The 22,567-nt window shown below is 55.5% G+C and overlaps 1 protein-coding gene across 1 annotated transcript; it reads right to left on the reverse strand.

Annotated features, from left to right (window-relative positions):
• Positions 1-860: 860 nt before the first annotated feature.
• On the reverse strand, positions 861-18,895 carry LOC144490772 (IgGFc-binding protein-like; the record flags this gene model as incomplete). The annotated part of the gene is made up of 5 exons (XM_078208475.1): positions 861-1,431; positions 10,893-11,488; positions 12,077-12,644; positions 16,796-17,394; positions 18,325-18,895. Coding segments are annotated over 5 exons (2,905 nt in total), but the record flags the coding sequence as incomplete, so codon positions are not given.
• Positions 18,896-22,567: the final 3,672 nt, after the last annotated feature.

Raw genomic sequence — 22,567 nt, forward strand, 5'->3', positions numbered from 1 at the left:
GAGAGACGGGGGAGAGAGAGAGACGGGGGGAGAGAGAGAGACGGGGGGGAGAGAGAGAGACGGGGGGAGAGAGAGAGACGGGGGGAGAGAGAGAGAGACGGGGGGAGAGAGAGAGACGGGGGGAGAGAGAGAGACGGGGGGAGAGAGAGAGACGGGGGAGAGAGAGAGAGACGGGGGGAGAGAGAGAGAAGGGGAGAGAGAGAGAGAGAGACAGGGGGAGAGAGAGAGACAGGGGGAGAGGGAGAGACAGGGGGAGAGAGAGAGACAGGGGGAGAGAGAGAGACAGGGGGAGAGAGAGAGACAGGGGGAGAGAGAGAGACAGGGGGAGAGAGAGAGACAGGGGGAGAGAGAGAGACAGGGGGAGAGAGAGAGACAGGGGTAGAGAGAGAGACAGGGGGAGAGAGAGAGACAGGGGGAGAGAGAGAGACAGGGAGAGAGAGAGAAAAAGGGAGAGAGAGACAGAGATACAGAGACATGGAGAGAGAGACAGAGAGAAAGACAGAGAGAGAGACAGGGAGAGAGAGAGACAGGGAGAGAGAGAGAAAAAGGGAGAGAGAGACAGTGAGAGAGAGAGAGAAAAAGGGAGAGAGAGACAGTGAGAGAGAGAGAGGGAGAGAGAGAGAGAGACAGTGAGAGGGAGAGAGAGAGAGAGAGAGACAGAGAGAGAGAGACAGAGAGAGAGAGAGAGGGAGAGACAGTGAGAGGGAGAGAGGGAGAGAGTGGGGGATAGAGTGTTTTGAGGGTTGGAGTATTGTAGATCCAGGGGCTGGGGGAGATTGAAGGCCAGAGAAAGAAAGGAGGGGAGACTGAGAGGTGTACGAGGGGGTGGGGGTAAGAACAGTAGTGTGTGTGTGACTCACGGCAGAACGATTCCGTCCTCCAGGGTTGGAGAGTGACGTTGCTGGCTTGGCAAGCCTCCACGTAGGCCTGGATGCTGTCACAGATCACCTTGGAGTCCCCGTCCGATTGGCAGGCATCGTAGAGGCAGTTGGAGAAGAATGGCTTGGCGTCAATGACACTGTGGCAGGCTGCTAGCGGGCTGCCAGCCCAGGTCAGGAAGCCGCAGTAACTCTTTTTCCCCAGAACGGCCTTCCTCTTGGGATCACAGGACGGGCACCTGTCGCCGCAGCCGTCGGAACACTTTGCCCCCTCTACCGCCACGCGCCAACTCTTGCCAAAGACCGTCACATCCCCAGTCTGACCTCCGTCACGGAGCGTGAACTTGCCGTTCTGGTTGCCTTCGAAGTTCCCGCACAGGCCCCGCACCTTCCCCCGGTAGTTACCCGGCACAGTGACCCTCACGTAGTAGGTGAGGTCATAGCTGACCCTCAGGCCGAAGTCCGTCTCTATCACCGCTTTGTGGCCATGCTGGTAGCTGCGGATTCTACCATCGTCCAGCATCAGGGGTAGGTTAATCAGCACTCCATCCACCTTGAAATCAGACAAGACAGGCAACTCACACCTCACCCAGACTGAGCACGGACCCAGTGATTGGGATCACCGCTTCCCCCACCACTTCTTAGTTAGGCCTCATTTAGAATATAGTGTTCAATTCTGGTCGCCACACTACCAGAAGGATGCGCTTTGGAGAGGGTACAGAAAAGATTTACCAGGATGTTGCCTGGTCTGGAGGGTATTAGCCATGAGGAGAGGTTGGATAAACTCGGTTTGTTCTCACTGGAATGACGAAGGTTGAGGGGCGACCTGATAGAACTCTACAAGATTATGAGAGGCACGGACAGAGTGGATAGTCAGAAGCTTTTTCCCAGGGTGGAAGAGTCAATTATTCAGGGGCACAGGTTTAAGGTGTGTGGGGAAAAGTTTAGAGGAGAGGTACGAGGCAGGTTTTTTATACAGGGGGTGGTGAGTGTCTGGGACGCACTCCCCGGGGGGGTGGTGGGACTGGGTACGATAGCGGCATTTAAGGGGCAACTAGACGAATACATGAATAGGATGGGGAATAGAAAGATCCGGACTCTGGAAGTGCATGCGGTTTTAGTTTAGTTAGAGCAGGCTTGGAGGAACGAAGAGCCTGTTCCTGGGCTGTGCTGTTCTCTGTTCTCTACCCCCACCACCTCCCCCCCCACCCCCACCAGGAAATCTCTGTAATCATCCTCAACCAGGAATCAAATTCTAACTGTCTGTCCGGTCATTTCTTCGTTCGTCCCACTTTCACTGACCATCTCTTATTTGTACATTCTGCTATTCACACCTGTGTCAGGCCTTTCTCACTCCCATCAACACTCCCTTTGTCTGGTGCCCATGACAGTGGTTAGCGCTGCTGCCTCACAGCGCCAGGGACCCGGGTTCCATTCCCGGGGGCACGGTGACACAATGGTTAGCGCTGCTGCCTCACAGCGCCAGGGACCCGGGTTCGATTCCCGGGGGCACGGTGACACAGTGGTTAGCACTGCTGCCTCACAGCGCCAGGGACCCGGGTTCCATTCCCGGGGGCACGGTGACTCAGTGGTTAGTGCTGCTGCCTCACAGCGCCAGGGACCCGGGTTCGATTCCCGGGGGCACGGTGACACAGTGGTTAGCGCTGCTGCCTCACAGCGCCAGGGACCCGGGTTCGATTCCCGGGGGCACGGTGACACAGTGGTTAGCACTGCTGCCTCACAGCGCCAGGGACCCGGGTTCGATTCCCGGGGGCACGGTGACACAGTGGTTAGCGCTGCTGCCTCACAGCGCCAGGGACCCGGGTTCGATTCCCGGGGGCACGGTGACTCAGTGGTTAGTGCTGCTGCCTCACAGCGCCAGGGACCCGGGTTCGATTCCCGGGGGCACGGTGACACAGTGGTTAGCGCTGCTGCCTCACAGCTCCAGGGACCCGGGTTCGATTCCCGGCTCGGGTCACTGTCTGTGCGGAGTCTGCACATTCTCCCCGTGTCTGCGTGGGTTTCCTCCGGGTGCTCCAGTTTGCCCCCCACAGTCCGAAAGTTGTGCTGGTTGGGTGCATTGGCCATGCTAAATTCTCCCTCAGTGTACCCGGACAGGCGCCCGAGTGTGGCGACTCGAGGATTTTCACAGTAACTTCATTGCAGTGTTAATGTAAGCCCACTTGTGACACTAATAAATAAACTTTGAACATCTTTGTCCAGTCCCTCCCAAGTTCCCAGCTCCCCTGCCCCGTCTAATCTGTCCCCTTCCCCCCACTTCAACAACATCACTTCACGGATGATAGGAAAACTGGCAGGGTGGTAAATGTTGGGAATGGCCTTTGATTCCAGGAGGATAGAGATGGACTTGTCAGTGGCAAATGAAATTCAATCCGGATAAGTGTGAGGTGATGCACTTGGGTAGGACACACAAGTCAAGGGAATACACAATGAACGGCCGGATCGTGGGAAGCCCCGAGGATCAGAGGGACCTTGGTGCGCAGATACACTGGTCCCGTAAGGTCGCAGGACCGGTGGATAAAGTGGTGAAGAAGGGATAGGATATATTTGTCATTATTAGCCGAGGTGTCGAGTTTCAGAGCAGGGAGGTTATGCTGGAACTCTATAAAACAATGGTTAGGCCAACAGCACAGAAACAGGCCCTTCGGCCCATCATGTTGATGCTGGCCACCAAATACCAATCGATACTAACCCCATTTCCCAGCCCCTGGTCCACAGCTTACTGTGCCTTGGTGATTGAAGTGTTCATCCAGATGCTTCTTAACTGTTGCGAGAGTCCCTGCCCCCACCCCCCTCTCAGGCAGCACCTTCCCCCCACCCCCCTCTCAGGCAGCACCTTCCCCCCACCCCCCTCTCAGGCAGCACCTTCCCCCCCACCCCCCTCTCAGGCAGCACCTTCCCCCCACCCCCCTCTGGGTGAGGAAACATTTCCTCAGATCCTCTCTGAACCACTTATTCCTCGCCTTAAACCAACAGCCTCTGGTCTTAGACACCTCTGCCATGGGGAAAAGATTCTTACCATCTCCCCTCTCTCTGCCTCTGATAATTTTGTATCGCTCGATCACATCCCTCCCGTTCAGCCTCCCCGGCTCCAGGGAAAACAAACCCAACCAATCCAGCCTCTCCTCATAGCTGAGACACTCCAGCCCAGGCAGCATCCTGGTGAATCTCCTCCGCTCCCTCTCCAGTGCAATCATATCCTTCCCATCGCAACCAGAACTGTACACAGTACTCTAGCTGTGGCCTAACCCGATGACCCTGGGGATTTATGTGCCTTTGTGCCACTAAAACATCTAATACCTCTTCCTTATTAACCTTAACATGCGCTAGAACTTCATCGTGGCATCTGAAATCTCCAGCTACAATGTCTTTCTCCTTGGTGAATATAGATGAAAAATATTCATTCCAAACATTGAAACTAGAAGCAGGAGGAGGCCATTCGGCCCTTCCAGCTGCTCCACCATCCATGACGATCATTGGCTGATCATCCAATTCAATATCCTGATGCCCCCGTTCCCCCCATATCCTGAGATCTCCTTCGGCTCAGGTGCTATGGAGACCTTGCCCCTGTCCCCTGACTCCATGCTCAGATTGCCCCTTTGGTCTCTAATCAGCACTTCCCTTTCTCTGGTCATCCTCTGAATATCCTTATAAATGCCTTGCTAGTCTCCATCAGCTTATCTACCAATGATGTTTCCTGCCCCCTCTTTGCCCTCCTAATTTCTTGTTTAAGCCCCCTCCCCCCCCCCCCCCCCCCCCCCCCTCTCTGCACTCCTGAAGGGCCGCCCCGTTTTTAGTGCTTTATATCTATTATATGCTTCCTTTTTATCTTTATCTAACCCTCAATGTGGCTTTCCTGGACTTGCCACTCTTGCCCTTCGCTCTTAGAGTAACACATTGGCCCCAAACTCTCACTATTTCACTTTTAAAAGACTCCCACTTTCTAAATGTAGATTTCCCTGCAAGTTGCTGTTCCCAGTCTACGTTTTGCCAGATTCTGTCCAATGATATTGAAATCGGCCTTCCCCCAATTCAGACACTCGATTTCTGGACTATCCTCCTTTTCTAGAATGACTTTGAAACTGACGTAGGCGTGGCCACTATCCCCAGAGAGCTCGCCCACTGACACTTTGACCAGTTACCTGGCGTCATTCCCTGGGGATTGGGTCTAGCACTGCCCCAGAATATCTACAGCGAGAGTATTGTGAGCAGTTCTGGAGTCCGCGTTACAGGAAGGATGTAACAGCACTGGAAGGGGGCAGAGCAGATTCACCAGCGTGTTGCCTGGGCTGGAGAGTTTCAGTTATGAAGGGAGTTTGGATACATTAGGATTGTCTCCCTTGGAGCAGAGGAGACTGAGGGGGGATGTGATTGAGATGGAGAAAATGAGGGACATCGATGAAGTAGACAGGACAAAACATTTTCCCCTTGGTGGAGGGATCAGTGACCAGGGGGCAGAGATTTAAGGTGAGGGGCAGGAGGTTTAGAGGGGATGTGAGGGAAACCTTTTTCACCCAGAGGGTGGTGGGAGTCTGGAACTCACTGCCTGCAAGGGTGGTGGCAGCAGAGACCCTCATCACATCTGTCTCCCACTCCGTGTCCATCAGTCTGCCCCAGCCCCTATCAGTCTGCCCCAGCCCCTCTCCCTGCCCCTGCCCCCCTCTGACACTCTGCCCCCTTCTGACACTCTGCCCCCCCTCTGACACTCTGCCCCCTTCTGACACTCTGCCCCCCCTCTGACATTCTGCCCCCCTCTGACACCTGACACTCTCCCTCTCTCTCTCTCTGTCTCTCCCTCTCTCTCTCTGTCTCTCCCTCTCTCTCTGTCTCTCTCTCCCTCTCTGTCTCTCTGGACAGGATGCTGTAGTTGGTGCTGAGCTGGTGTCTTCACAGCCTCCTTGCCCTTGTACACTGGGCCTCTACTAATAACGATGGGAGGTTTGAGACAACTTCCCTTCATTTATCGTAGAACGATTTAACTCACTGAAAGGAAAACAGCCGTGTGTGTGTGTGTGTGTGTGAGTGTGTGTGAGTGGGTGTGTGAGTGTGTGTGTGAGTGTGAGTGTGTGTGAGTGTGTGTGAGTTTGTGTGTGTGAGTGTGTGTGAGAGTGTGAGTGGTGTGAGTGTGTGTGAGTGTGTGTGTGTGTGTGAGTGTGTGTGTGTGAGTGTGTGTGAGTGTGAGTGTGTGTGTGTGAGTGTGTGAGTGTGTGTGAGTTTGTGTGTGTGAGTGTGTGTGTGTGAGTGTGAGTGTGAGTGTGTGTGTGTGTGTGTGTGTGTGAGTGTGTGTGTGAGTGAGTGTGTGAGTGAGTGTGTGAGTGTGTGTGAGTGTGTGTGAGTGTGTGTGAGAGTGTGCGTGAGAGTGTGCGTGAGAGTGTGCGTGAGAGTGTGCGTGAGAGTGTGTGTGAGAGTGTGTGTGAGAGTGTGTGAGAGTGTGTGTGTGAGTGTGTGTGAGTGTGTGTGAGTGTGTGTGTGAGTGTGTGTGTGAGTGTGAGCATGTGTGAGTGTGAGCATGTGTGTGAGTGTGAGTGCAAGTGTGTGTGTGTGTGCGAGTGTGTGTGCGTGTGTGAGTGCGTGTGTGAGTGTGTGTGTGAGTGAGTGTGAATGTGAGTGTGTGTGTGAGAGTGTGTGTGAGTGTGTGTGCATGAGTGTGTGTGCATGAGTGTGAGTGTGAGTGTGTGTGTGTGAGAGTGTGTGTGTGAGAGTGTGTGTGTGAGAGTGTGTGTGGGTGCTTGTGAATGTGAGTGTGTGTGAGTGAGTGAGTGAGTGTGTGTGAGAGTGTGTGTGGGTGCTGGTGAATGTGAGTGTGTGCTTGTGAATGTGAGTGTGTGTGAGTGAGTGAGTGTGAGTGTGATTGTGTGTGAGTGTGTGTGTGTGTGTGTGTGTGTGTGTGTGCGCTTAAGAACATAAGAACATAAGAAATAGGAGCAGGAGTAGGCCATCTAGCCCCTCGAGCCTGCCCCGCCATTCAATATGATCATGGCTGATCTGAAGTGGATCAGTTCCACTTACCCGCCTGAACATAGAACATAGAACATAACAGCGCAGAACAGGCCCTTCGGCCCACGATGTTGCACCGACCAGTTAAAAAAAAAACTGTGACCCTCCAACCTAAACCAATTTCTTTTCGTCCATGAACCTATCTACGGATCTCTTAAACGCCCCCAAACTAGGCGCATTTACTACTGATGCTGGCAGGGCATTCCAATCCCTCACCACCCTCTGGGTAAAGAACCTACCCCTGACATCGGTTCTATAACTACCCCCCCTCAATTTAAAGCCATGCCCCCTCGTGCTGGATTTCTCCATCAGAGGAAAAAGGCTATCACTATCCACCCTATCTAAACCTCTAATCATCTTATATGTTTCAATAAGATCCCCTCTTAGCCGCCGCCTTTCCAGAGAAAACAATCCCAAATCCCTCAGCCTCTCCTCATAGGATCTCCCCTCCATACCAGGCAACATCCTGGTAAACCTCCTCTGCACCCTCTCCAAAGCCTCCACATCCTTCCTGTAATGTGGGGACCAGAACTGCACACAGTACTCCAAGTGCGGCCGCACCAGAGTTGTGTACAGTTGCAACATAACGCTACGACTCCTAAATTCAATCCCCCTACCAATAAACGCCAAGACACCATATGCCTTCTTAACAACCTTATCTACTTGATTCCCAACTTTCAGGGATCTATGCACACATACACCTAGATCCCTCTGCTCCTCCACACTATTCAAAGTCCTCCCGTTAGCCCTATACTCAACACATCTGTTATTCCTACCAAAGTGAATTGCCTGATCCCTATAACCCCTAATTCCCTTACCGATCAGGAATCCATCTATCCGTGATTTAAACATGTTCAACGAGGTAGCCTCCACCACTTCAGTGGGCAGAGAATTCCAGAGATTCACCACCCTCTGAGAGAAGAAGTTCCTCCTCAACTCTGTCCTAAACTGACCCCCTTTATTTTGAGGCTGTGCCCTCTAGTTCTAGCTTCCTTTCTAAGTGGAAAGAATCTCTCCATCTCTACCCTATCCAGCCCCTTCATTGTCTTATAGGTCTCTGTAAGATCCCCCCTCAGCCTTCTAAATTCCAACGAGTACAAACCCTTGTGAGTGAGTAAGAGTGTGTGTGTGTGTGTCAGTGTGTGTGTGTGTGAGAGTGTGAGAGAGTGTGTGAGTTTGAGTGTATGTGTGAGCGTCTGTGAGTGTGTAAGTGTGTGTCTGTGTGTGAGAGAGTGAGTGTGTGTAAGTGTGTGTGTGTGACTGTGTGTGAGTGTGAGAGTGAGTGTGTGTGTAAGTGTGAGTGTGAGTGAGTGTGACTGTGTGTGCGTGTGAGTGTGTGTGTGAGTGTGTATGTGCTTGTGAGTGAGTGTGTGGGTGTGTGTGTGAGTGTGAGTGAGTGCGCGTGTGTGTGAGTGAGTGAGTGAGTGTGAGCGTGTATTTCCTCTGGTGGGGGCTGAATGGGGCTTCCTCCTGTTCCTGAGTAACAGGCTCGAGGGGCTGAATGGCCTCCTCCTGTTCCTGAGTACTAGGCTCAAGGGGCTGAATGGGGCCTCCTCCTGTTCCTGAGTACTAGGCTCAAGGGGCTGAATGGGGCCTCCTCCTGTTCCTGTGTAACAGGCTCGAGGGGCTGAATGGCCTCCTCCTGTTCCTGTGTAACAGGCTCGAGGGGCTGAATGGGGCCCACATGGAGGTTTGAGGTAGCCTCGAGTCAGAGAGATTTACAGCATGGAAACAGGCCCTTCAGCCCAACTTGTCCATGCTGCCCTTGTTTTTTAGACCCCTAAGCTAATCCCAATTGCCCGCATTTGGCCCATATCCCTCTATACCCATCGTACCCATGTAACTATCTAAATGCTTTTTAAAAGACAAAATTGTACCCGCCTCTACTACTACCTCTGGCAGCTTGTTCCAGACACTCACCACCCTCTGCGTGAAAAAATTGCCCCTCTGGACACTTTTGTATCTCTCCCCTCTCACCTTAAACCTCTGCCCTCTAGTTTTAGACTCCCCTACCTTTGGGAAAAGATATTGACTATCTCGCTGATCTATGCCCCTCATTATTTTATAGACCTCTATAAGATCACCCCTCAGCCTCCTCGCTCCAGAGAAAAAAGTCCCAGTCTATCCAGCCTCTCCTTATAACTCAATCCATCAAGTCCCGGTAGCATCCTAGTAAATCTCTTCTGCACTCTTTCTAGTTTAATAATATCCTTTCTATAATAGGGTGACCAGAATTGCACACAGTATTCCAAGTGTGGCCTTACCAATGTCTTGTAGAACTTCAACAAGACATCCCAACTCCTGTATTCAATGTTCTGACCATATACATAGACGATCTGGAGGAGGGGACTGAGTGTAGGGTAACAAAGTTTGCGGATGACACAAAGATGAGTGGGAAAGCGAATTGCGTGGAGGACACAGAGAGTCTGCAGAGAGATTTGGATCGGCTAAGTGAGTGGGCGAGGATCTGGCAGATGGAATATAACGTTGGTAAGTGTGAGGTTATCCATTTTGGAAGGAATAATAGCAAAATGGACTATTGTTTAAACGGTGAAAAATTACAACATGCTCCTGTGCAGAGGGACCTGGGGGTCCTTGTGCATGAATCGCAAAAACTCAGTCTGCAGGTGCAGCAGGTGATCAAGAAGGCGAATGGACTGTTGGCCTTTATCGCGAAGGGGATAGAATATAAAAGCAGGGAGGTCTTGCTGCAACTGTACAAGGCACTGGTGAGGCCGCAACTGGAGTACTGTGTGCATATTGGTCCCCTTATTTAAGGAAGGATATATTAGCTTTGGAGGGGGTACAGAGAAGGTTCACCAGGTTGATTCCGGAGATGAGGGGGTTAGCTTGTGAGGAGAGATTGAGTAGACTGGGCCTGTACTCATTGGAGTTTAGAAGGTTGAGGGGAGATCTTATAGAGACATATAAGATAATGAAGGGGCTCAACAGGGTAGAAGCAGCGAGGTTATTTCCACTTACAATGGAAACAAGAACTAGGGGGCATAGCCTCAAAATACGGGGGAGTCAATTTAGAACAGAGTTGAGGAGGAACTTCTCCCAGAGGGTAGTGAATCTTTGGAATTCTCTGCCCAATGAAGCAGTAGAGGCTACCTCGTTAAATGTGTTGAAGTCACAGATGGATAGATTTTTAACCATTAAGGGAATTAAGGATTATGGGGAGCGGGCGGGTAAGTGGAACTGAACCCACTATCAGATCAGCCATGATCTTATTGAATGGTGGAGCAGGCTTGAGGGGCTAGGTGGCCTACTCCTGCTCCTATTTCTTATCTTATTCTTATGAAACCAAGCGTGCCGAATGCCTTCTTCACCACTCTGTCCACCTGTGACTCCACTTTCAAGGAGCTATGAACCTGTACCCCGAGATCTCTTTGTTCTGTAACTCTCCCCAATGCCCTACCATTAACTGAGTAAGTCCTGCCCTGGTTCAATCTACCAAAGTGCATCACCTCGCATTTGTCTAAATTAAACTCCATCTGCCATTCGTCAGCCCACTGGCCCAATTGATCAAGATCCCGCTGCAATTGGAGATAACCTCCCTCACTGTCCACCATGCCACCAATCTTGGTGTCATCTGCAAACTTACTAACCATGCCTCCTATATTCTCATCCAAATCATTAATATAAATGACAAATAACAGTGGGCCCAGCACTGATCCCTGAGGCACACCGCTGGTCACAGGCCTCCAGTTTGAAAAACAACCCTCTACAACCACCCTCTGGCTTCTGTCATCAATAAGAAGTTTAACAACACCGGGTCAAAGTCCAACAGGTAAACCTGGTGTTGTTAAACTTCTTACTGTGGTTACCCCAGTCCAACGCCGGCATCTCCACATTCTGTCATCAAGCCAATTTTGTATCCATTTAGCGACCGAAATCAGATCAATGGATCTCTGAGCTGCGTTGCTTCCTGCTGTTATAAACATTCCCACACACTGTTGCAGACAGTTCGAAGATTGCTCTGTTCTCACTTACCTTCACCTTCCAGCGCAGTCTCTGTTCCAGGATGAGGCTGTAACCGTGAACTTTCACCTCCACCAGCCTGGTAACGGACACCTTGCCATTGCCAAAGCTCTCGTTTTCCACATTGACGGTGAATTTGGGCAGATTCTCCTCCTTCTCGATTACCGTGACCAGGGTGTAGGTGCAGGTGCCCTGGAAATCATACTTGTGTCCGTCAAAGGTGCGGTAGTGGGGGTCGCCGGCAGCTGTACAGATCCCCACACCCACTGCATGGCACCCTCGCTCGCCATTCACCACCTTGCACTCCTCGTGGGGACCGCACTTGACCTCCTGGCACCTGACGGTGCCGCCGTCCTGGCAGGTGCAGCGCTGGCCACACTTCCCGTCGGGGTAGAAGGTCTCTCCGGATTTGTAGTATGCCCCCTTGTACAGACAGCCACACTGGGCCAGAGGAACGCAGTGTTCCCCACTCAGCACAAAGCCTTCGTCACACTGGCACCCCTCAGCACACAAGGCATCGCAGCCGTCCGGTTTGGACAGAGTGGCACACGAGACTGGGCACCCGGTGCCACACACTTCATAATGGCTGTTCACTGGACAGGACATCGCTGTGAGGACAGAGAGAGAGAGAGAGGCCTCAGTGTACACACTCAACACATAAACCCTGAATCGGCAAATCCGAATCATCAACCCTGACCCCTCAACCCTGACCCCCTGGCCCTCAGCCCTGACCCTGACCCCCTGGCCCCTCAATCCCTGACCCCTCAACCCCAACCCCTCAACCCTGACCCCCGACCCCCTGACTCCTCAACCCCGACCCCTAAACCCTGACCCCGACCCCCTGACTCCTCAACCCCGACCCCTCAACCCTGACCCCCTCAACCCCGACCCCCTGGCCATCAACCCTGACCCCTCAACCCCAACCCCTCAACCCCGACCCCCTGACTCCTCAACCCCGACCCCTCAACCGTGACCCAGACCCCCTGACTCCTCAACCCCGACCCCCTGGCCATCAACCCTGACCCCTCAACCCCAACCCCTCAACCCCGACCCCCTGACTCCTCAACCCCGACCCCTCAACCGTGACCCAGACCCCCTGACTCCTCAACCCCGACCCCCTGGCCATCAACCCTGACCCCCTGGCCCCTCAACTGTGACCCAGGACGGACCCGGCTGCTGCTTTTGCCAGTACTTACGGCAGAAAGACTCGCTCCGCCATTGGTAAATGGAGACCCCGGCATCCTGGCAGGCAGCTGCATAGGCAGCCACGGCCTCGCACACCACCGTCCGGTGACCCTTGTAAAGGCAGGAGTCATAGACGCAATCGTTGAAATATTCCTTGGGATCGACCCGTTCAAAGCAGTCTCGGAAGGGTCCCTTGGGAACTTGTATCTTGCCGCAGAACCCGGGACCTTCGTAGCGTCGCTTGGCCACGATATCGCACTGCGGGCATTTTCCACGACACTCGTGGGAGCATCCGGGAGTGGTGTCCACCTGCCAGCTCTTGCCAAAGGTCACCGGGCTCTTTGTCTCCTGCCCTTCCTTGGTGGTGAGGTCATTTTTCCAGTTGCCGTCAAAGTTCCCGCACAGCCCGCACACGGACCCCGCGTAGGTGCTGGGCAGAGTGACGGTGATGCGGCTACGCCAGTCATAGGTGACTCTCAGCCCAAAGTCTGTCTCTAACGTGGCACCGCGGCAGCTCTTGTACACAATTATCTTCCCGTCCTCGAGAGAGTAGGGCAGGTTCACCAAGACTCCGTTCACCTGGCAGGATGGACAACACCACAGTTACTGACACAAAACCCCAGCAGCCTCGAGATCAACGTACAGGGGTCTTACTACACCAGTGACCTCCGACCTTCAAACTCTGAGAGACAACAACAACTTGCGTCACAGCATCTCGGCACCAAACACAAGAACTCCAATCAGGCAGAAATGAGAAATCAAAATCAGAGCGATCGAGAGCCAGAGCGAGCGAGCGAGAGCCAGAGCGAGCGATCGAGAGCCAGAGCGAGCGATCGAGAGCCAGAGCGAGCGATCGAGAGCCAGAGTGAGCGATCGAGAGCCAGAGCGAGCGGTCGAGAGCCAGAGTGAGCGATCGAGAGCCAGAGCGAGCGATCGAGAGCCAGAGCGAGCGATCGAGAGCCAGAGCGAGCGAGCGAGAGCCAGAGCGAGCGATCGAGAGCCAGAGCGAGCGAGAGCCAGAGCGAGCAATCGAGAGCCAGAGCGAGCGAGATCCAGAGCGAGCGATCGAGAGCCAGAGCGAGCGATCGAGAGCCAGAGCGAGCGAGCGAGAGCCAGAGCGATCGAGAGCCAGAGCGAGCGAGAGCCAGAGCGAGCGATCGAGAGCCAGAGCGAGCGATCGAGAGCCAGAGCGAGCGAGCGAGAGCCAGAGCGAGCGAGCGAGAGACAGAGCGAGCGATCGAGAGCCAGAGCGAGCGATCGAGAGCCAGAGCGAGCGATCGAGAGCCAGAGCGAGCGAGCGAGAGCCAGAGCGAGCGATCGAGAGCCAGAGCGAGCGATCGAGAGCCAGAGCGAGCGATCGAGAGCCAGAGCGAGCGATCGAGAGCCAGAGCGAGCGAGAGCCAGAGCGAGCGATCGAGAGCCAGAGCGATCGAGAGCCAGAGCGAGCGATCGAGAGCCAGAGCGAGCGATCGAGAGCCAGAGCGAGCGATCGAGAGCCAGAGCGAGCGATCGAGAGCCAGAGCGAGCGAGCGAGAGCCAGAGCGAGCGAGCGAGAGCCAGAGCGAGCGAGCGAGAGACAGAGCGAGCGATCGAGAGACAGAGCGAGCGATCGAGAGCCAGAGCGAGCGATCGAGAGCCAGAGCGAGCGATCGAGAGCCAGAGCGAGCGAGCGAGAGCCAGAGCGAGCGATCGAGAGCCAGAGCGAGCGAGAGCCAGAGCGATCGAGAGCCAGAGCGAGCGATCGAGAGCCAGAGCGAGCGAGCGAGAGCCAGAGCGAGCGAGCGAGAGCCAGAGTGAGCGAGCGAGAGCCAGAGCGAGCGAGCGAGAGCCAGAGCGAGCGATCGAGAGCCAGAGCGAGCGATCGAGAGCCAGAGCGAGCGATCGAGAGCCAGAGCGAGCGATCGAGAGCCAGAGCGAGCGAGCGAGAGACAGAGCGAGCGAGCGAGAGACAGAGCGAGCGAGCGAGAGACAGAGCGAGCGAGCGAGAGACAGAGCGAGCGATCGATCGAGAGCCAGAGCGAGCGATCGAGAGCCAGAGCGAGCGATCGAGAGCCAGAGCGAGCGAGCGAGAGCCAGAGCGAGCGAGCGAGAGACAGAGCGAGCGAGCGAGAGCCAGAGCGAGCGATCGCGAGCCAGAGCGAGCGAGCGAGAGACAGAGCGAGCGATCGAGAGCCAGAGCGAGCGAGCGAGAGACAGAGCGAGCGATCGAGAGACAGAGCGAGCGATCGAGAGCCAGAGCGAGCGAGCGAGAGCCAGAGCGAGCGATCGAGAGACAGAGCGAGCGAGAGACAGAGCGAGCGATCGAGAGACAGAGCGAGCGAGAGACAGAGCGAGTGAGCGAGAGCCAGAGCGAGCGATCGAGAGCCAGAGCGAGCGATCGAGAGATAGAGCGAGCGAGCGAGCGAGACAGAGCGAGCGAGCGAGAGACAGAGCGAGCGAGCGAGAGACAGAGCGAGCGAGCGAGAGACAGAGCGAGCGAGAGACAGAGCGAGCGAGAGACAGAGCGAGCGAGCGAGAGACAGAGCGAGCGAGCGAGAGACAGAGCGAGCGAGAGACAGAGCGAGCGAGCGAGAGACACAGCGAGCGAGAGACACAGCGAGCGAGAGACACAGCGAGCGAGAGACACAGCGAGCGAGAGACAGAGCGAGCGAGAGACAGAGCGAGCGAGAGACAGAGCGAGCGAGAGACACAGCGAGCGAGAGACACAGCGAGCGAGAGACAGAGCGAGCGAGAGACACAGCGAGCAAATTCCAGACTTTACGGCCCCCCAGGCAGCTGAAGGCACGCCCGCCAATGGTGGAGAGATGGGAATCGAGGGAAGCTCGAGAGGCCGGAATTGGAGGAGCGCAGAAATCTCGGAGGGGTGTAGGGGCTGGAGGAGGTAGAGAGATAGGGAGGGGTGTAAGGGCTGGAGGAGGTTACAGAGATGGGTGGGGGTGTAGGGGCTGGAGGAGGTTACAGAGATAGGGAGGGGTGTCGGGGCTGGAGAAAGTTACAGAGATAGGGAGCGGTGCAGGGTTTGGAGTAGGTTACAGAGATAGGGAGGGGTGTAGGGGCTGGAGGAGGTTACAGAGATAGGGAGGGGTGTAGGGGCTGGAGGAGGTTACAGAGATAGGGAGGGGTGTCGTGGCTGGAGGAGGTTACAGAGATAGGCACGGGGTGTAGGGGCTGGAGGAGGTTACAGAGATAGGGTGGGGGTGTAGGGGCTGGAGGGCGTTACAGAGATAGGGAGGGGTGTAGGGGCTGGAAGAGGTTAGAGAGATAGGGGGGGGTGTAGGGGCTGGAGGAGGTTCCAGAGATAGGGAGGGGTGTAGGGGCTGGAGGGGGTTACAGAGATAGGGTGGGGGTGTAGGGGCTGGAGGGCGTTACAGAGATAGGGAGGGGTGTAGGGGCTGGAGGAGGCTACAGAGATAGGGTGGGGGTGTAGGGGCTGGAAGAGGTTAGAGAGATAGGGAGGGGTGTAGGGGCTGGAGGAGGTTACAGAGATAGGGTGGGGGTGTAGGGGCTGGAGGGCGTTACAGAGATAGGGAGGGGTGTAGGGGCTGGAGGACGTTACAGAGATAGGGATGGGTGTAGAGGCTGGAGGAGGTTACAGAGATAGGGAGGGGTGTAGAGGCTGGAGGAGGTTACAGAGATAGGGATGGGTGTAGAGGCTGGAGGAGGTTACAGAGATAGGGATGGGTGTAGAGGCTGGAGGAGGTTACAGAGATAGGGATGGGTGTAGAGGCTGGAGGAGGTTACAGAGATAGGGAGGGGTGTAGGGGCTGGAGGAGGTTACAGAGATAGGGAGGGGGTGTAGGGGCTGGTGGAGGTTACAGAGATAGGGGTGGTGTAGGGTCTGGAGGAGGTTCCAGAGATGGGGAGGGGTGTAGGGGCTGGAGGAGGTTCCAGAGATGGGGAGGGGTGTAGGGGCTGGAGGAGGTTACAGAGATAGGGAGGGGGTGTAGGGGCTGGAGGAGGTTAGAGAGATGGGGGGGGGGGGGGTGTAGGGGCTGGAGGAGGTTCCAGAGATGGGGAGGGGTGTAGGGGCTGGAGGAGGTTACAAAGATAGGGAGGGGTGTAGGGGCTGGAGGAGGTTACAGAGATAGGGAGGGGTGTAGGGGCTGGAGGAGGTTACAGAGATAGAGAGGGTGTAGGGGCTGCAGGGGGTCACAGAAATAGGGAGGGGTGTAGGGGGCTGAAGGTGGTTACAGAGATAGGGAGGGGGTGTAGGGGCTGGAGGAGGTAGAGAGATAGGCACGGGTTTTGGGGGCTGGAGGAGGTTAGAGAGATAGGGAGGGGGTGGAGGGGCTGGAGAAGGTTACAGAGAAAGGGAGGGGTGTAGAGGCTGAAGGAGGTCGAGAGATAGGGAGGGGGTGTCAGAGCTGGAGGAGGTTACAGCGATAGGGAGGGGGTGTAGGGGCTTGAGGAGGTTACAGTGATAGGGAGGGGGTGTAGGGGCTGGAGGAGGTTACAGTGATAGGGAGGGGGTGTAGGGACTGGAGGAGGTTACAGAGATAGGCTTGGGTTTTGGGGGCTGGAGGGGGTTACAGTGATAGGGAGGGGGTGTAGGGTTGGAGGAGGTAGAGAGATAGGGAGGGGGTGTAGGGGCTGTAGGAGGTTACAGAGATAGGATCGGGTTTTGGGGGCTGGAGGAGGTAGAGAGATAGGGAGGGGGTATCGGAGCTGGAGGAGGTAGAGAGATAGGGAGGGGGTGAACAGGGCTATGATCTAGGGCTGCTGTTACCTACCAGCACTCTGCCAATGTAATCGCGGGTGATGACGATGGTTTGCCCGTAGACCACAATCCACGCCAGCCGGGTATAGGAGACCACCCTGTTTCCCCGATGCTCATTCTGAACTTGTACATCGAAGGGCACCAGCTCGGTACCCTTGGCACACAGCGAGGAGAACTCGTAGACACAGGTGCCCTGGAAATTATACTTGCGTCCGTCAAAGGTGCGGTAATGGGGGTCGCCGGCAGCTGTACAGGTTCCGTATCCGACTGGGTGGCACGCCCTCACTCCCTTCACCACCTTGCACTCCTCGTGGGCATTGCACGTCCGGGACTCACACTTCACCTTCTTGGTCAGTGGGTCACACCTACATCGTCTTTGGCACCGGGCATCGCCCCAGAAGACCTCGCCAGCCTTATAGTAGAGACCCTGACTGGAGCAGCCACAACTCTTCTCTGCGATGCACTTCTCTGCACTCAGCACGTAGCCCTTGTCACAGACGCAGGACTCCACGCAGGGACGCCGGCAGCTGCCAGGGGCTGATGGGTCGGTGCAGGTGGCTGGGCAGGCAGTGCCACATGCCTCATAGTGACTGTTAGCCGGACAGGCCAACTCTGGAAGACAGACAGAGAGAGACCCGCGTGAAATAATCCCAGAACATTGCTGCCAGCCTGCAACCCGGGTAGGTGCGGAGGGGCAGAGGGACCCCATCCCCCACTGGGGGGTAAATCTACCTAAACCATTGACTGAGAGGTGGGGGAGTGGGTAATGATGTAAGTAGCGTCCAAGGCTTCATTTACAGGGGGCACAGAGCAAAAGGGTGTCATGAACCTTCACCAACACTGGTTCAGCACCAACTAGAGTATTGTGGTTCAGTTAGAATAGAATCATACAATCCTTAGAGTGTCGAACGAGGCCATTCGGCCCAAGACGTCTGCACTGACTCTCCGACAGAGCATTTTACCCAGGTCCGATCCATGTAACCACATCTATTTGACCCGCTAAACCCCCTAAAACACACATCTTTGGACACTAAGGGGCAATTTAGCATGGCCAATCCACCCAACCCGCACATCTTTCAAGTGTGAGAAGAAACCGGAGCATCCGGTGAAATCCCAAACAGATACGGGAAGAACATACAGACACCACACAGACACCCAAGGCTGGAATTGAACCGGGGTCTTTGGAGCCGTGAGGCAGCAGCGCTAACCACTGTGCCTCCATGCCACTCTTAAGTTCTGGGAACTTAGAAAGGATGTGAAGGCATTGGAGGGAGAGCAGAAAAGGTTCATGAGAATGGGTCCAGGGATGAGAAACCTCAGTACCCTGGATAGATTGGGGCGGCAATTGGCCCCCATATCTTAGCGGCTCTCTGAGAGGGCGAGTGGGGCAAATGTTCGGGTCGGGGGAGCGGCAGAGTCACGGGCAAAGAGTAGTCAGCGAGGATGGTGCCGGGGGAGAGGGGAGCGGAAGAAGGTGGTGGCATGGAGACTGGTGCGAATGTTGAGATTGAGAAGTTGGGTTTTTGTTGGTGAGATACTCACGGCATCCAGAGAGCGTCCTCCAGTCGTGAACCTTGACCCCCTCCCGCTGACACACCTCAGCGTAGGCCTTCATGGCCTGGCACAGGAGGGTCTTTAGCCCCCCGGAGAGGCAAACATCATAGATGCAGCTGTCCAGGTAGTGCTCGGGGTTGACCTTGGCGTGACATTCCCGGAAGGGGCCGTCAGCTTTCTTCATCAGGCCGCAGGAGGCGTGGCCGGAGTAGTATTTGCGGCTCTGGGTGTCGCAGGTCGGGCAGACTCCATGACAGTCATCCCAGCAGAAGATGTCCCCGTCAGACACCTTCCAACTCTTCCCAAAGTCCAGAGCCTTGGACACGAGGTTTCCCTGTGGAGTGCGGAAATCGTCCCCTGGCTTCCCGTCGTAGTTTCCACACAGGCCACACATGTGCCCGGAGTAACTGCTGCTTACCCTCACCACCAGGTGGTGGTTCCAGTCGTACGTCACCTTGAGCTGGAAGTCCGTCTCCAGGACAAGGTAGGCCCCACTCTGATACAACTGCACCTTCCCCTCCTGCAGGAACAGGGGGAGGTTGGTCCTGATACCATTCACCTTCAATCAGGAAAGAGAAAAACATTATTCCCTCTCCCAGACCATGGAACCGGGCATCTCAATCCACCCTCAAATACCTCACTCTGCACTGAATCCTGTCTGACTACAGCTTACCACATTCCGACACCGCTAACCAGGGGAGAGACAGCAAGGACCTTCTCTCTCTGTCTCCCCCTCTCTCCTACTGCCGCCCCCTCTCCCTTCCTCTCCTACTCCCCCTCCCTCCCTCCCCTACTCCCTCCCCCTCCCTCTCCGATTCCCTCCCCTCCTCCCTCCCCCTCTCCCTCCCTCCTCTACTCCCTCCCTCTCCTCTCCCTTCCTCTCCTACTCCCCCTCCCTCCCCCCTCCCTCCCTCCCCTACTCCCTCCCCCCCAAATTCCCTCCCCCTCTCCTTCCCGGCCCCTCTCCCACTCCCCCTCCCTCCCTCCCTCTCCTACTCTGCCCTCTTCCCTTCTCCCTCTCTCTCTCCCTCCCCCCTCTCCCTACCTCCCTCTCCCCCTCCTCTGGCTCCCTCTCCCCCCTCTCCTATTCTCTCCCCCCCTCACCTACTCCCTCTCCTACTCCCTCCCCCTCTCTGTCTCTTCATATCTCTGTCTCTCCCTCTCTCTGTCCCTCTTCCACCCTCCCTCTCTCTCTCTGTCTGGGATGTCTCTGTCTGGGGGGGAAGGGGGGTTGGTCACAGACCCAGGGTAAGGGGATGGCCATTGCAGATCGAGACAAGGCGAAATGTCTTTGCTCAGAGGGTGGGGAATCTCTGGAATTCAGAGGGCTGGGGACACTCCGTCACTGAACGCATGTACATTAATGATCGAGACGGGAAGGTGGAGAGGGGGATGATCAGTAAGTTGACATTGACAGGAACATTGGTGATGTGGTAAATAGTGAGGAGGACAGCCTTTGATGACAGGACGATATGGACGGGCTGGTCAGACGGGCAGAACGGTGGCAACTGGAATTTAACCCTGAAAAGTGTGAGGTGATGCATTTTGGGAGGACGAACAAGGCCAGGGAATAGACAATGAACGGTAGGATGCTGGGACAGAGGACCAGAGGGACTTTGGGCTGCGTGTGGAAAGATTCCTGAAGGCAGCAGGACAGGGGGATAAGGTGGTTAAGAAGGCAATATGGTGACGCTTGTCTTTATTAACCGAGGCAGTGACTATAAGAGCAGGGAGGTTATGATGGAGCTGTATAAAACACTGGTTAGGCCACAGCTAGAGCACTGTGTGCAGTTCTGGTCACCACGCTATAGGAAGGATGTGATTGCACTGGAGGGGGTCCAGAGGAGATTCACCAGGATGCTGCCTGGGATGGAGTGTTTCCGCTACGAAGAGAGGCTGGTTAGACTGGGGTTGTTTTCCTCAGAGCAGAGAAGGCTGAGGGGGGAACCGATCGAGATGTACAAAATGATGAGGGATACAGATAGGGAGGATAGGAAGGACCATTGCCCTTTAGTGGAGGGGTCAGTAACCAGAGGGGTCAGAGTGGAGGGGTCAGTAACCAGAGGGGTCAGAGTGGAGGGGTCAGTAACCAGAGGGGTCAGAGTGGAGGGGTCAGTAACCAGAGGGGTCAGAGTGGAGGGGTTAGTAACCAGAGGGGTCAGAGTGGAGGGGTCAGTAACCAGAGGGGTCAGAGTGGAGGGGTCAGTAACCAGAGGGGTCAGAGTGGAGGGGTCAGTAACCAGAGGGGTCAGAGTGGAGGGGTCAGTAACCAGAGGGGTCAGAGTGGAGGGGTCAGAGTGGAGGGGTCAGGAACCAGAGGGGTCAGAGTGGAGGGGTCAGTAACCAGAGGGGTCAGAGTGGAGGGGCAGGAGGTTTCGAGGGGATTTGAGGGGAAAGTTTTTCACCCAGAGGGTGGTGGGAGTGTGGAACTCACTGCCTGAAAGGGCGGTGTCAGCGGGAGAACTCTCACAACGATTGACAAGTGTTTAGATGAGCATTTGAAATGCCCGAGCGCACAGGCTACAGAGCAAGTGCTGGAAAACGGGATTAGAATAGACAGGTGTTTGATGGCTGGCGCAGACGCGATGGGCTGAAGGGTCTCTCTGTGCTGTAAAGCTCTGCGACTCCATATTGAAGACAGAGATGGAGAGGTATCGTGAAATCAGTCACAATCAGTGTTTAGGATGGTTCAGCAAAGAGGTAGATGAATGTACAGGAGGCTCGAGGGGCTGAATAGCCTCATCCTGTGCCCAGGTTCCCCTGTAATGCAAGTCATGACACCATATTTTAGTGGAACAGGAACTGGCCTGAGACCTCACTCTTCCCGGTGGGAACACATTGTCGGTTCAAACATCATCCCATCAGGAAAGGCTAAACAGGCCACTGGGAGTGGGAAACAGAACACAGAGCGGGTGACCCGATCGAGGGCTTTAATTCAGAAAGGGTTTCGATGGGGTCGCCATGGAGATGTTTCCCCTTGTGTGGGGGAGAGACCAGAACTAGGGGGACATCGATATGTGACACTCACTAATAAATCTAATGGGAATTCAGGAGAAACTCCCTTACCCAGAGAGTGGGGAGAATGTGGGACTCACTCCCACGGGGAGTGGGGATAATGTGGGACTCGGTCCCACGGGGAGTGGGGGAGAATGTGGGACTCGCCCCCACGGGGAGTGGGGAGAATGTGGGACTCGCCCCCACAGGGAGTGGGGGAGAATGTGGGACTCGCTCCCACGGGGAGTGGGGGAGAATGTGGGACTCGCCCCCACGGGGAGTTGGGGAGAATGTGGGACTCGCTCCCACGGGGAGTGGGGGAGAATGTGGGACTCGCCCCCACGGGGAGTGGGGAGAATGTGGGACTCGCCCCCACGGGGAGTGGGGGAGAATGTGGGACTCGCTCCCACAGTGAGTGGGGGAGAATGTGGGACTCGCTCCCACGGGGAGTGGGGAGAATGTGGGACTCGCCCCCACGGGGAGTGGGGGAGAATGTGGGACTCGCTCCCATGGGGAGTCGGGGAGAATGTGGGACTCGCTCCCAGGGGGAGTGGGGAGAATGTGGGACTCGCCCCCACGGGGAGTGGGGGAGAATGTGGGACTCGCTCCCATGGGGAGTGGGGGAGAATGTGGGACTCGCCCCCACGGGGAGTGGGGGAGAATGTGGGACTCGCTCCCACGGGGAGTGGGGAGAATGTGGGACTCGCCCCCACGGGGAGTGGGGGAGAATGTGGGACTCGCTCCCATGGGGAGTCGGGGAGAATGTGGGACTCGCTCCCACGGGGAGTGGTTGAGGTGAATAGTGTCGATGTATTTCAGGGGGAAAGCTGGATAAACACATGAGGGAGAAGAGAATAGAAAGATGTGGAGGCTTTGGAGAGGGGACAGAAAGGATTTACCAGGATGTTGCCTGGTATGGAGGGCATTAGCTATGAGGAGAGGTTGGAGAAACTTGGTTTGTTCTCACTGGAACGACGGAGGTTGAGGGGAGACCTGATAGAAGTCTACAAGATTATGAGAGGCACGGACAGAGTGGATCATCAGAAGCTTTTTCCCAGGGTGGAAGAGTCAATTACTCGGGGGCACAGGTTTAAGGTGCGAGGGGCAAGGTTTAAAGGAGATGTACGAGGCAGATATTTTACACAGAGGGTGGTGGGTGCCTGGAACTTGCTGCCGGGGGAGGGAGTGGAAGCAGATACGACAGTGAGTTTTAAGGGGCGTCCTGACAAATATATGA

This window comes from Mustelus asterias, unplaced genomic scaffold, assembly GCF_964213995.1.
Source record: "Mustelus asterias unplaced genomic scaffold, sMusAst1.hap1.1 HAP1_SCAFFOLD_3773, whole genome shotgun sequence".
In the NCBI taxonomy this organism is placed as follows: domain Eukaryota; kingdom Metazoa; phylum Chordata; class Chondrichthyes; order Carcharhiniformes; family Triakidae; genus Mustelus; species Mustelus asterias.